Raw genomic sequence first — 12453 nt, 5'->3', positions numbered from 1 at the left:
GAGGACCTACTAAGTAGTGGGAATTGGGCATTCCAAATTGGGGAGAAAAGGGGATAAATAATAAATAAATAAATAAATAAATTGACCGCTTGATTAAATCACTTTAAATTTTATGTCCTAGCTCAGCCACCATACACCATGTGTTTGCGTGTAAAGTTCTATCCTCCGGACCCTGCAGCTCTTAAAGAAGAGATCACTAGGTATTACTCACTACCATTAAGCATTTTTATGTGTAACCATTTTTAATTCCTAAGTCCATTATAATTCATAGAGACTACCATTAACTGAACTAGAGTTAAACAATATATAGGGTACAATGGGGCTAAAGGCACACCTTAAGGAAACATTTTTTTTGACACATAGTGTATCAAGATTGAAAAATATTCAAATATTTAATTTATTTTTATTGAATATTGATGTCACGGTTCCAGTGAGTTTGTTGGTTTGTTTTGTATGTTTTGTTATTTTTTCTCCCTCATGTCTCGCAGGCACTACCGGGATGCATGATCAATGTTTCCATGGGAACGCTGATCATGCCACTAATTAGTGTGCTAGCAGCACCTGGTTCTCCTCTAATTCACTCCCTTCTTAAGCCCTTCGTGTTCTCAATGTCTTTGCTAGATTGTTGTTTGATGTGAAGTAACTTACCTCACTCTCTCTGCCTAGTTGGTCCTGTTTCGTGTATCTTTTTAGTTGCCGGTCTCTGCCTGCGTGTCGGGAGTCTGGTTGCCTTCCAGTTTGCTGCGTGTCAGCTTAACGTCACCCTTCATCCTTTCACTTATTGGAAGATATTAAAAAACTTTTGATGTAATCACCTTGAATAAAACTGAAAATTATAAATAAGTATTTTGGCTCAGAATAAATTTGATCATTTCATGGATTTTCATTAGCAACATAAATTTACAACATTATAAAAATGATTAAATATTAGATCAAAATGCCTAAATACTTAACTTTAGATATTGCATGATATGATCTCATAAATCAGGAACATTTTGCAGTGTATGTAGTGAGAAAGAGGTGTCAAGAAGATAGTGTGGTTCTTTTTGTTGTTGTTTAGTATTTTGGGGGAAAATAAAATAAAAAATGCCTTTTACCCCGGGGGGCCTTTAGCCCCATTGTACCCAAAAAACACACAGTAAGTTCCATTACATCAATTAAAAATCCTAAAATTCTCTTGTACATTCATGTTCATCACACACAGACTGTACCTAGTTGACGATGTGCTCTTCATTGTTTACAGATACCTGGTCTTCCTACAGATTAAAAGAGATTTGTATCATGGCCGACTCCTGTGCAAAAGTTTGGATGCTGCCACATTGGCTGCATATATTCTGCAGGGTAATAGCATTTCACAGTCACAGTAGACATTGTTTACATTATGGGTTGAATGTTGGCATCTTGAGAGCTTTGTCATATAATGTTAAAAGACAAGACACTCTGTAGTTCATGATGACACTGGTTGTATTTCATTCTCTTTAATTCTTTAGCTGAGATTGGAGATTATGACCCAGGAAAGCATCCAGAAGGTTACAGCTCTAAGTTTCAGTTTTTTCCCAAGCATTCTGAGCGCCTGGAATGCCGTATTGCTGAAATTCACAAAACTGAGCTGATGTAAGACTACATTTAATTAGCCAGTCACTAGCATGCATAATGTGGTAACCTGCAATTGTTACCTTAAGTAGTTATTTCTACATGGTCTAACCCTTTAAATTAGTGTATTCATGTATTCAGGTTGATTCAGTGTCATTAAAGTTTTTTTTAATGTATTTTCTTTTTGTTAATTTAGGTGTTACCACATGAAGCACATTTTATTTCATTGTGCTATAGTATGCCAGGCACAAATGAAGGATTATTGTTATGTAATTTATGAAATGATCTCCCAAAACAAATGGTAGGAATTTACTTATACATAGTCTGTATGTGTGTATTTGATTAATTTCTCTCTTTCCTGCAGAGGCCAGAGTCCTGAGACCTCTGAGTTGAATTTCTTAAGGAAAGCTCAGACTCTAGAAACATATGGAGTAGATCCACACCCCTGCAAGGTCAGTATCAAATCTCTTTACACTATCTACTGCTATCCAAGAAATGACTTCCAAGTTCAAAAGGAGTTTCTGAACTAAAAGTCTGTAAATCTTTACTTTAACCTTCATTCGGAAGAAATGAAACATACTGTAAAAATGTATTTGTTTTTTTCTATCAAAGGATGTGTCCGGTAATGCAGCATTTCTTGCCTTTACCCCATTTGGCTTTGTGGTTCTGCAGGGAAACAGGAGGATTCATTTCCTCAAATGGTGAGAGTGGGGAAATTAATCTCTCATATCATTTTCATTTGCTTAGCTGTCAAGATCAAATGATTGTGTGTGTAAGAATAACCATGACAGTATATGGTCATTTTGTACAGGAATGAGGTGACCAAACTGAAGTTTGAAGGAAAAACATTTCACATATATGCAACTCACCAAGAGGTAGGTAACCAGAAAGAGAAAGGCAGCACCAGATTATTAATGTGTTTACAAAAAAATAAATACAAATAAAAATAGTTTCCAAAGCATAAAGAAAGATTATTCTCAGTGCAGATTGCAAAAATGGATTTCTAGGAAAGCCAGCATGTCGTGTTAAAGGAGTAGTACACCCAAAAATTATGTCATTATTTACTCACCCTCATGTGTTTCCAAACCCATATGACTTTCTTTCTTCTGCTGAACATGTAAGGATATATTTGTAAGAATTTCTAAATCTCTGATTTCTGTACACTAGCTGTGGATAGTGCCTCACTTTTTAAGCTTAAAAAAGTACCCAAAAGTGTCATAGAAGTAGTCCATGCTTCGTGTCTCCTGAAGACATACAACCGTTTTGTAAGATGAACAGACCGAAATGTATGTTGTTATTTACTCATAACTATCCTCCTGTGACCTTTATTAAGGATCAGAAGATCATCTTGACTTATTTTGCTCCAACGCCAGAGGCTTGCAAGCACCTGTGGAAGTGTGGGGTGGAAAATCAGGCTTTCTACCAGTGCGTGCACGTGACCTTTTTGACCTGTCAGGCTAAAATGAAGCATGGACATAAAAAGTTCTCAAATTGTCTATGATTTAATTTAGTTTAGAGAAATGACTAATAGTTAAGGGTTAGGTTTAGCAATCTCTTTTCTTTATTTTTTCCCTCTATTTCTTACAGATTTGAGAAATCAAGTCAAGTTCGCACTGTGTCTAGTAGTAATCTCTTTTTCAAAGGGAGCCGTTTTAGATATAGGTGAGTGTTGTCTGCCCTTGTGGTTATTTCTGTTAAAGTGAACCCCATGGGTTTGTCAGCCCTGCTTAATTAGACATGTTATATAAATATATTTGCTAATTATTTGGTTAGCTTAAAGGGTATGCAGTGGTTGCATAATTTAGGTTGCATAATTTCTCTTAAAGTGGTAAAGTGGCGAAGGAGGTGATGGAGCAAAGTGCCAAAATCAGACGAGATCCTCCAGAGATCCACAGGTGAGTCTTATCAGTCTCCTTTTGGATTTTTGTGATCATATATGTGTTTTTTTTTTTTTTTTTTTTTTTACAGTTTTAAATGTATGCCAGTTCATATGTCACATCTGTGTATGTTTTCAGGGCTGGGATGGTCCCCAGTAGGAGTTGTCCTTCGATCACTCATGGCCCACGACAGAGTAGCGTTCCCCGGACACGCAGGAGAGCAGTCCATATTTCCATCATGGAGGGTATGCTCATGTACCGCAAACATGCACAGGCACGCACACGCGCGCACGCACGCACGCACGCACGCACACACACGCACAGACTTATTTTTATATCATTGTGGGGACTCACCATAGACTTCCATGCATTTTATGGATTTTATACAGATCTAACAATAATTTCTATACCCTAACCCTACCCCTAAACCTAACCATCAAAGAAACCTTTTTGCATTTTTACATAAAAAAATTAAATAAAAAAAAACATCGTTTAGTATGTTTAACAAGCCATTTCCCTCGTGGGGACCGCTGGCTGGGCCTCACAAGGTAAGTGATTGGGCCCCACAAAGTATGTGATCTCAGGTTTTACTATCCTTGTGGGGAAATTTGGTCCTCACAATGTAGTATAAACATAGCACACACGCACACACGCACACGCACGCACGCACGCGCACACACACACACACATACACACTATAAACTTGTTTATAGACATCAAAGAGATAGACCACTATTTTTTAGACTTAAATAGCATCATTCAAATGCAATGGTTTTAAGTTACAGATGCCACTGAGGAAATCACTATCCACAGTCAACCATGATTAATTTAATACACGAGTGAAAGTGTCCGATAACAGGCCAGTTACTGAGATTAAGCGAGTAGTATTCAGCTGGTCATGTAATCCTAACATTGCAGCCCCCATGAGAGGGTTTTTAAAGGAGTAGTCATTAATTTATTATTTATGAAATAGAAATCAAAGAATTTTCACATGTTAAAAGCCTTCTAAAGTAGCAACTAGTTGCGAACTAGTTCAAATCGAGTTCCAAGTTTGCTTCAGGTTGGCCATTGTTGAAGAATCATCTGATCATTGATACAGCTTCAGGCAACTTATAATAAGCTTCAGCTACTACAAGAAACACTGAGCTCAGGAAGGCGCTAACAAAGTCAATAAGGGAGTAGATTCTGTGTTTTCTGATATCCATTGCAAATCAAGGCTAAATGATGTTGGTTCTTAAGCATTGAAATGCCGCCCTCTGGTGGTGTCTTCTCTCGTAGGGATACCTACATCTTGAGAGAATTTAGGTAAAGCTTTTTTGAGGTTTTAGTTTACTTCTTCACCTATGATTCATTAATGTGTTCTAACTGGATTGTAATTGTCAGTTGGTTCACTGTCCCATCATTGTTGTTGTTGATTTGTTATATTGTCAGGCTCTACAGTATTAAAGCTTTTTAATAATTGTCTTGAAGTCAAGGGTGAGGTGTTTTACAAAATATAGCTCAAATATAAGCACAAAGAGAAGAAAACACATACATATTAATGTAGTGACAATCCGTATTTCAGTGAAGCTGAAAACATTCCACTAAACAACATAGTGCTCTTGTCAGTAACAGGAATACATTTCACACTCAGTCCCTCCATTGCTCTATGTAATACGAGAGCTCCTCTCATTTTGGACAGTGTGACCAGATGTTCACCTGTTCCTGTCACCATATGGACCCTGCCAAATGTAGTCATGGTTGTGTTGTTTGTCTGTGTGTTTGTGTGTTTCGTTTAATTGTAGTTAGGATTTACACACAATATTCCAATAATATATATTTTTTTGTTTTGTTTTGTTAAATTGCTTGAAATGACTCTTATCCCTCCTTGTACATGCATAGCATTCAGAGTGTTTCAGAAAAGACCTTAAAAAGAAAGAAGGTTTGTTTAGACAAGAATACATTCAAAATCATTTACTGCACTAACTTACTAAATGGTGTAAATTTGAATAGGAAGTACAAATGGATCCCTAGAAAGGAATTAAAGGAATATTATATCCTAATATTAAACTTCTGTCATCATTTACTCACCCTCATATTGCTCCAAACCTGTATGAATTTCTTTCTTCCTTGGAATACAAAGGGAGATGTTTAGCAGAATGTAAACCTTGGTCACATTCGCTTTCATTGTATGGAAAAAAGTGAAGAACGCGTATGGTGACTGAGCCTGAAATTCTGGCCATACAGGTCATACAGTTTTGGGTGAACTGGACTTTTATGGCATTTTGTGTCATACAATAAAACACAGAGACAATAAGGAGCAACAAACTTTTCCTTGTTCAACTATAGCTATCAACAGTGCTATTATCGCATAGTCTATAAATAGAGAGGCTGTCAGGGACACTCCATGTATGTCATCTGCCTTGTGTCAGAATGAGCAGTGTGTGTGTGTGTGTGTGTGTGTGTGTGTGTGTGTGTCTTGTTCTTTTGTTACAGCCCAGATACACTTACTGTAGATGGGTTTGAAGGGGTTAGAGCATACAGGGCAGCTCAAGATTTTGGGCATACAGGGACTTTTTTTCAGGGCATATTTGGCATAGTGTTGCATTTTTGTTCAGGACGATAGAGGAAGGAAAGGGGTCTGATAGTGACACACTAACACAGGGGTGAGAACGTCCCACACGTTAGCTCATAGATTCTGACACCATGGTGAAGTGTCTCATACGGATTAAGACGAAGGTGAATGTTCACCTGCGCATGATCAACCACTGTTACCGGGATGTGAAGGTGCGAGTGTTAACATTGGGACCTAGGCTGTTAGGGAAAGCACTTGGGGCTCTGCCTCTCTTCCCCTCCCTGCCCAGCTCCGGAGCTCCATCTAGACATGGTGTTCAGTCCACCAGCACTTCAGGTAAAGCTCATTCAGAACAGCTAGGATTTCAGCAAAGGAAGTCTCTTCTCCTATTTTTGTGTTACTGCATGTGTATGTGCTAGTGTTTGTTGTGGCCTGAAATCTGGAGTGCCAATATTATTAGTATGGAATGTGTGTTTTTATGAGTTGTGGGTAAATCAATATTATCTTATTACTTAGTAAGTTTAACTACAATCTACAATATACACTAAATATGCTTGAGTCAATGCATTTCAACCAGATAAATAAATGTATATTATGCCTTTGTGCTGTCAGAATGTTTTCATGTTTGCTGTTTTAAGGGATATCACTTAAAGGGTTAGTTCACCCCAAAAAATTATAATTCTGTCATCATTTTCTCACCCTCATGCTGTTCCAAATCTGTATGGCTTACTCAGTACTTTTACATGCGCTGTTATAATCGAGCTACATCGGGTTTTTGCATAGTCGAGCTACAGTGTATATCTGTCTGTCCAAGTATAGATGACACAATAGCCCCTTTCACACATGCAACCAGGTAAATTACAGGAAAATTGTTGGGTTGCCTTTACTGATAAATTTACCACATGTGCTATTCACACATGCGAAAAACTTTCCGTTTTGCTAGTATCATTCACACATCAACACCAAATGCTATTAAACTCTGAAGTTGTTTGCCGGAAATTACATCTACATGGCTGCGCCGGAAATGTAGGCTTCTTGTTTTAAAACATGGCAGGGTATTATTTTGTATCTGAATTCTGAACGTATACAGTCGGTAATGTTAGGGATGTTTACAATTTTATGGCAAATGTTTACATTTATGCGGTTGCTCGAGGCTCAATGACATTACAGAGTCACTGACATCTCATCTACAGAGAACAAAAGGCTGTCACTAGCATGCAAAGGTGGAGATGCTTTCTGCAGCTGAAAAGCACAGTAGTGTGTACATATATTGCTAAAAATAGGTCTGTGCATTCCTGAAGGAGACTGGTGATTTTATAGTACGTAACAGAATCGCTTACTGTTACCTTTAAGCTGTCTGAAAATTTCTTCATCCACTTGGATGAAGAGAAGTTCTCTAGTTTCACTTTCTGACCAATTTGTTTACATTTCTCTTACTTCTGATTCACTGGTGTTACGGCACGGAGTATAATTTTCATCTCCATCAGAATTTTCTCTCGTAATCGCATCCTGACTTCGTATGAACTGAAACCGGTAATCTTATGGCTCTGTTCACACATACCATCAATATGGAAATTTGTAGGTAATGATACAACTTCTCATTAAGGGAAATTGCCATAGCAAAATTTACCAGTACTTTCAAAAGTGTCATGTTCAAACCTGAAAATTGCAGTACATTTTCTGGAAAACGCTGTTACTAGTTGTGAATCGGGAAATGTACTTACGCTACAGATGCGACAAAAATGGACAATCAAAAAGCATCCAAAACACTTTGAAACCTGCAGACTTTGAACTTTGAGACACCGGTATGGTATCCATAAATGCTGAATGATTGATTGGATTAACAATGAACTCATAAAAATTATAAGTCAAATCGCAAAGTTGGTCAAAATGATCGCTTTCCAAATGTTTCCAGATGCGATCTATCAGAATCATCATGGTAAATGAATGAGCGGTGACAATTTGCAATCACAATTGCATTATCTAGGTCTGGTACTTCAACTAAATAAAAATAGGACTGGTGTGATTTCAGTTGGATTATAGTGTTTACATTTTAAAAATCAAATAATTTTTTTTAGCCTGACTGAAATCGAACTTCTAAAGTGCATGTAAATGTACAGAATTTCTCCCATTGAACACAAAAGGAATTGTTAAGGCAGAATTAAAGCCTAGTCACCATTCACTTTCATTGTATGGAAAAAGATGCAATGAAAGTAAATGGTGACTGAGGCTAACATTTTCCCCCGAATCTTTTTTTTTGTGTTACTGAGAAGAAATTGAATCATATGGGCTTGGAACGAAATGATGATGAGTGAATTATGACATAAATGTAATTTTTGGGTGAACTATCCCATTAAAGCGAAAGTGAAAAGTATTCTGCTTTGTAATCAAGTTTTCTTTGTCATTTACCTATAACATTTTCCTGTGTTGTTCTATTTCATAAACTAGTCAAAATGCAAATGAGAATAGGCTGCCATGTACTTGTGAATAAATATTAATATACAGCTTGTTAGTACCACAACTTATCAGACTCTACACTGATGTTGTTGCGAGAATTTTGTCTCAGTGCATAGACTCATTGTTACAATGTTTAAAGAATTTGTTAGTTGTTAATTTGTTGCTGCTTTATTTGGTTAGTATTAAGACCTTCTGGGCCTCTTTGTGGCTAGCTTAACAAACTTTCAGAAACTAGTTTATCTAGCTTATCCATAGTGTGGAGACATCTTGGATACTGTGCAGAGTTAGTAGATTTGCTACACAATAAACATCTCATTCTTTTATTTATCTGCATACTACATATTATTGTGGATGCATTAAACACAATCATGTTGAACATCCTCACACTATTTTAGGTTTGGAGTCCTTGCGTGACAGTGGCCATTCCACACCAGTGCGCTCGGTCTCCAATGGCAACTCATTCCTGCACTCCCATAGAAATACAGCTGAGGGAGGAAGTGGGACGGCAGAATTCTCAGAGGACTCTTACAGTCCCTCTGACAGCATGCTTCCCACACCAGTGTCCAACGACCACTCTTCAGACCAGGCTCAGGTTCGCCACACCAATGGCCCCCGCAGCATCCAAGATGTTCGGGGAACAGAATTGGGCACTCTAGACCGGGCAAGGCCACTTGGTGTTAAGTCCAAAGGGAAATGTTCTCACCTGGAGAAGACTCGGACGACCCAACACAACCCAGAGGAAGAGCGGGTAAATGAGTTCATCTGTAGCTTGGCACGTCTTTTCTTAGTGACCCTGGCTCTGCTCTTTGCTCTCCTTCTCCTTCTTATTGCGTTAACAGAGTCTGAGCTAGACTTGGCCTTTCTTAGGGACATCCGGAAAACACCAGAATTTCAGCAGTTCCACTATGAATACTTCTGCCCCCTTAGGCGCTGGCTGGCCTGCAAGTTGCGCTGGATGGGTGGACATCTCATCAATAAATGACAGTCTCAAGGGACAAGTAGTCTGAGAGTGGGACGTGCACTATGAAATGAGAATTTACTATTATCTACATAGCCAAAGCCGTGGACTCTAATACCATGCCAAGACAACTGTGTATGTTTCAGCTCTAGTTATTGTACTGTACAATTGTTCTCTGCAGCACTACTTTGTAGTTGGGTAAAACAATATGGTATGTGTAGTTCTATAAATGCTGCTTTCACCCACTTATCCTTTATCTATTATTTAAAAATAATATCCACACTCAAGGTATGGTCCCCCAGACTGTCTAGAGTGACCTCACACTGCAATCAAAGACAAAGATGCCTTCATAGATCAGACTTGTTGATAGTTGACAATAGATAGAGGCATGAAATAGCAATTAAAGAAGTGGCTTGAGAGTTCAGGAGTTTTTTTGGATGAAGTGCGTTGCAAGTGTAAAATGTTGGTACAGGGTAGACATTTGATCCATACCAAATGTGAATATGGGTAAATGATATGGATGAAAGCTGTTGATGGGGATTCATTTGTATGAGAAAAACTATAACACCAAGATATCCGTCACCCCAAATTTAAGACATACAACCCAAATAATAAAATTCATAGAATTCATCTTTCTATATCATACAAATAACCACTGATATTCACTGAGATGTGTAAATGTTCTGAGAATGGCAAAGAAAGTGTACTGGATGGACATTGTAATGTGAAGTGTTTGATAAGTCCGAAAATGTTACCTAATAATTTATAAACTGATTTTTATTGATTTGTTCAATTATTTTTAGACTTCTTCTAACAGTTTTGGAAACCTCGTCCTTCCTCATCATTGTTTTAGCAAATGCCTATGTAGGTGATGATAAAATTGTTGGATAAAAAGTTGCGTGATTATGACAGGATCTTATCCAAAGGCCTAGACAGATTGGTAAATATTTTTTCAGCTTAAACCAAATGCACCTATGAAATTTCTATTAAATTTGTGTTGCCTTCACGAAACATAACAAGCAGCACCTATTGTAAAAACTTGTATTGCTGTTTGTGAAAGTATATCTTTTTTTCCTAAGGAAATTAGACTAGTGAGCAAAATAATTTGATTCAAATGACTAGCTGATGGTTCAAAAATCATCTGTTGATTTAATTGAACTAAATGCACCTTTTTAGGTATCTTTGGTAGAAAAATTTATGTCAAGAAAATAAACTAAAACATAATTATAACTCATTAGCCTCAAAATATCAGGCATGTAGCAACTGCATATGTTCTGAAAAAGGTTTGAATCATATTTGGGGATTGAAAATATAGAATGAAACACAGTGTGTAAATGTCAATTTGTTATGTACAGTTGTGTGTAGTATGTCATTCATGAAGTATAATTAGAAACAGATGCAACAATACCAATAATGGCACAGATGAAAACTGCAGGAATGAATTTGTTGTGTCTTTGTGGTGGTAATTATCATGTAAACAAAAAGGAATGAAGCAATACAAATGACATTGACAAGCCTGCAAGAAGTATATTCTCAACCTAGAGCAACAAAATGTTTGAGAACTGTATTACAAATGAAGTGACCTAGAAATATGTGGATTGCTTGACTGTGAAGGCTGTTGGTGTTATGTATAAATCAATGCTTCCATATACTGTGACTCTCTAATTCTTTGTTTAGAATCAGAGCAGTTTCTGATGGTGACTGACACTGTTCCAGCCATTTCAAATTGTAACTTTCACTCAAAGTAATAGTAGATTGAAATGAATACATGTTGTAGCTCAGAAGAGAATCTGAAATGGTCCATGTATCACACTGTTATACAATGATCACTCAGCTGTGCCTGAGACTAATATTTGCTACCAGAAATCTTCTTCTTCACTGTACAGCATCAGATTATTACTTTTTTGTAAATTTCATGACTTTTATTTTCATTATTTTTAATACCATACATTTATTAACAATGTGTTGTGCGGAGAAGACATTAAAGCAGTTTATTTTTTGTTTTTCTAAAAAAATAATAATAAAAGATTAAACCTTCTCCAAACCTAATTAAAAATTGTAATATGTGTTTTTGTGAATTTGGTTGAACAAGTTAAAAAGACTATGAGATATGTAACTAGATAACAGGGCTGCATGGCATAATCCTGGACATATTTACATTTGTATATAATGATATTTAACTAATATTTAAAGTATTTGAGTAATCATGCAAAGTCTTCAGGCTATTGGAGAGTTTACTGAAGAAATCATTGCAGTGGTATGTCATTACCACTAGTCGGCAGAAACAGCCCTCTCTCAGAAATCTCTTCACAGATTTACATGCTGTTTTGTGTGTGTGTGTGTGTGTGTGTGTGTGTGTGTGTGTGTGTGTGGATTTTGTGAATATTTTCAACAAGTAATTAAAACCCTATATCACAAAGTGAACAGCTCAGTGAAATTAGCACATGGGACAACACAACAATTCAATATTAGTAGAGGAATTAGACAGGAATGACCAATTTCACCCCTTCAATGACATTACAGATACAAAAAGATTGCTTTAAAGGAATTCAAATTAAAGAGAGAAACTGAATATAGTCAACTTGCACTACTAAATGGATAAGATAAAATGGATACAAAATTATCTAAAGAAACAAAATTCTATGTGGAACATTTTCCCAAATTTAATCTTTCAACAGGTTGGTGGACTAATATTTTTGGGAAACTACCAGTGAAGCATGCAAACTTTCATAGACAAGTGCTTCTTATATGGACCCTGACATACAAACATATGGCACGAGGCACCCACAGAGATCAATCCTGCCACTTTAAGGATCCACCCCTCAATTATATATAGAGAAAGACAGCAAATAAAAGGGCTGCTGGTTGTGGTGCACCTGGTGGTGGTAGGAGCAGGTATGTCAGTCCTTTGTGTGTGACCAGTGTGGAAAGCGTTGTGTCTGAGTCTGTAGAAAGAAAGAATTTGCCTTTTGTACATGTGTTGTGATAAGGAATGTGATTTGAGGAGTAAGACC

The 12453-nt window shown here is 37.1% G+C and overlaps 1 protein-coding gene across 2 annotated transcripts in view; it reads left to right on the top strand.

The window, feature by feature from the left end:
* Window positions 1–11489, top strand: part of LOC127409651 (FERM domain-containing protein 5-like) — a 37410-nt gene extending 25921 nt beyond the window's left edge. For both annotated transcript variants that reach the window (XM_051644373.1, XM_051644363.1), the window contains 11 exons: window positions 122–200; window positions 1244–1341; window positions 1491–1614; window positions 1958–2045; window positions 2206–2294; window positions 2405–2468; window positions 2927–3018; window positions 3181–3255; window positions 3420–3488; window positions 3609–3715; window positions 8877–11489. In XM_051644373.1, coding sequence (XP_051500333.1) covers window positions 122–200; window positions 1244–1341; window positions 1491–1614; window positions 1958–2045; window positions 2206–2294; window positions 2405–2468; window positions 2927–3018; window positions 3181–3255; window positions 3420–3488; window positions 3609–3715; window positions 8877–9463 — 1472 coding nt within the window. In that variant the 3' untranslated portion in view covers window positions 9464–11489. The remainder of the gene's footprint in view (window positions 1–121; window positions 201–1243; window positions 1342–1490; window positions 1615–1957; window positions 2046–2205; window positions 2295–2404; window positions 2469–2926; window positions 3019–3180; window positions 3256–3419; window positions 3489–3608; window positions 3716–8876) is intronic.
* Window positions 11490–12453: the final 964 nt, after the last annotated feature.

Source organism: Myxocyprinus asiaticus, chromosome 2 (genome assembly GCF_019703515.2).
Source record: "Myxocyprinus asiaticus isolate MX2 ecotype Aquarium Trade chromosome 2, UBuf_Myxa_2, whole genome shotgun sequence".
Taxonomy (NCBI): domain Eukaryota; kingdom Metazoa; phylum Chordata; class Actinopteri; order Cypriniformes; family Catostomidae; genus Myxocyprinus; species Myxocyprinus asiaticus.
The sequence above is the reverse complement of the archived record's forward strand: the minus strand, read 5'-3'. Positions and strand labels throughout refer to the sequence as shown.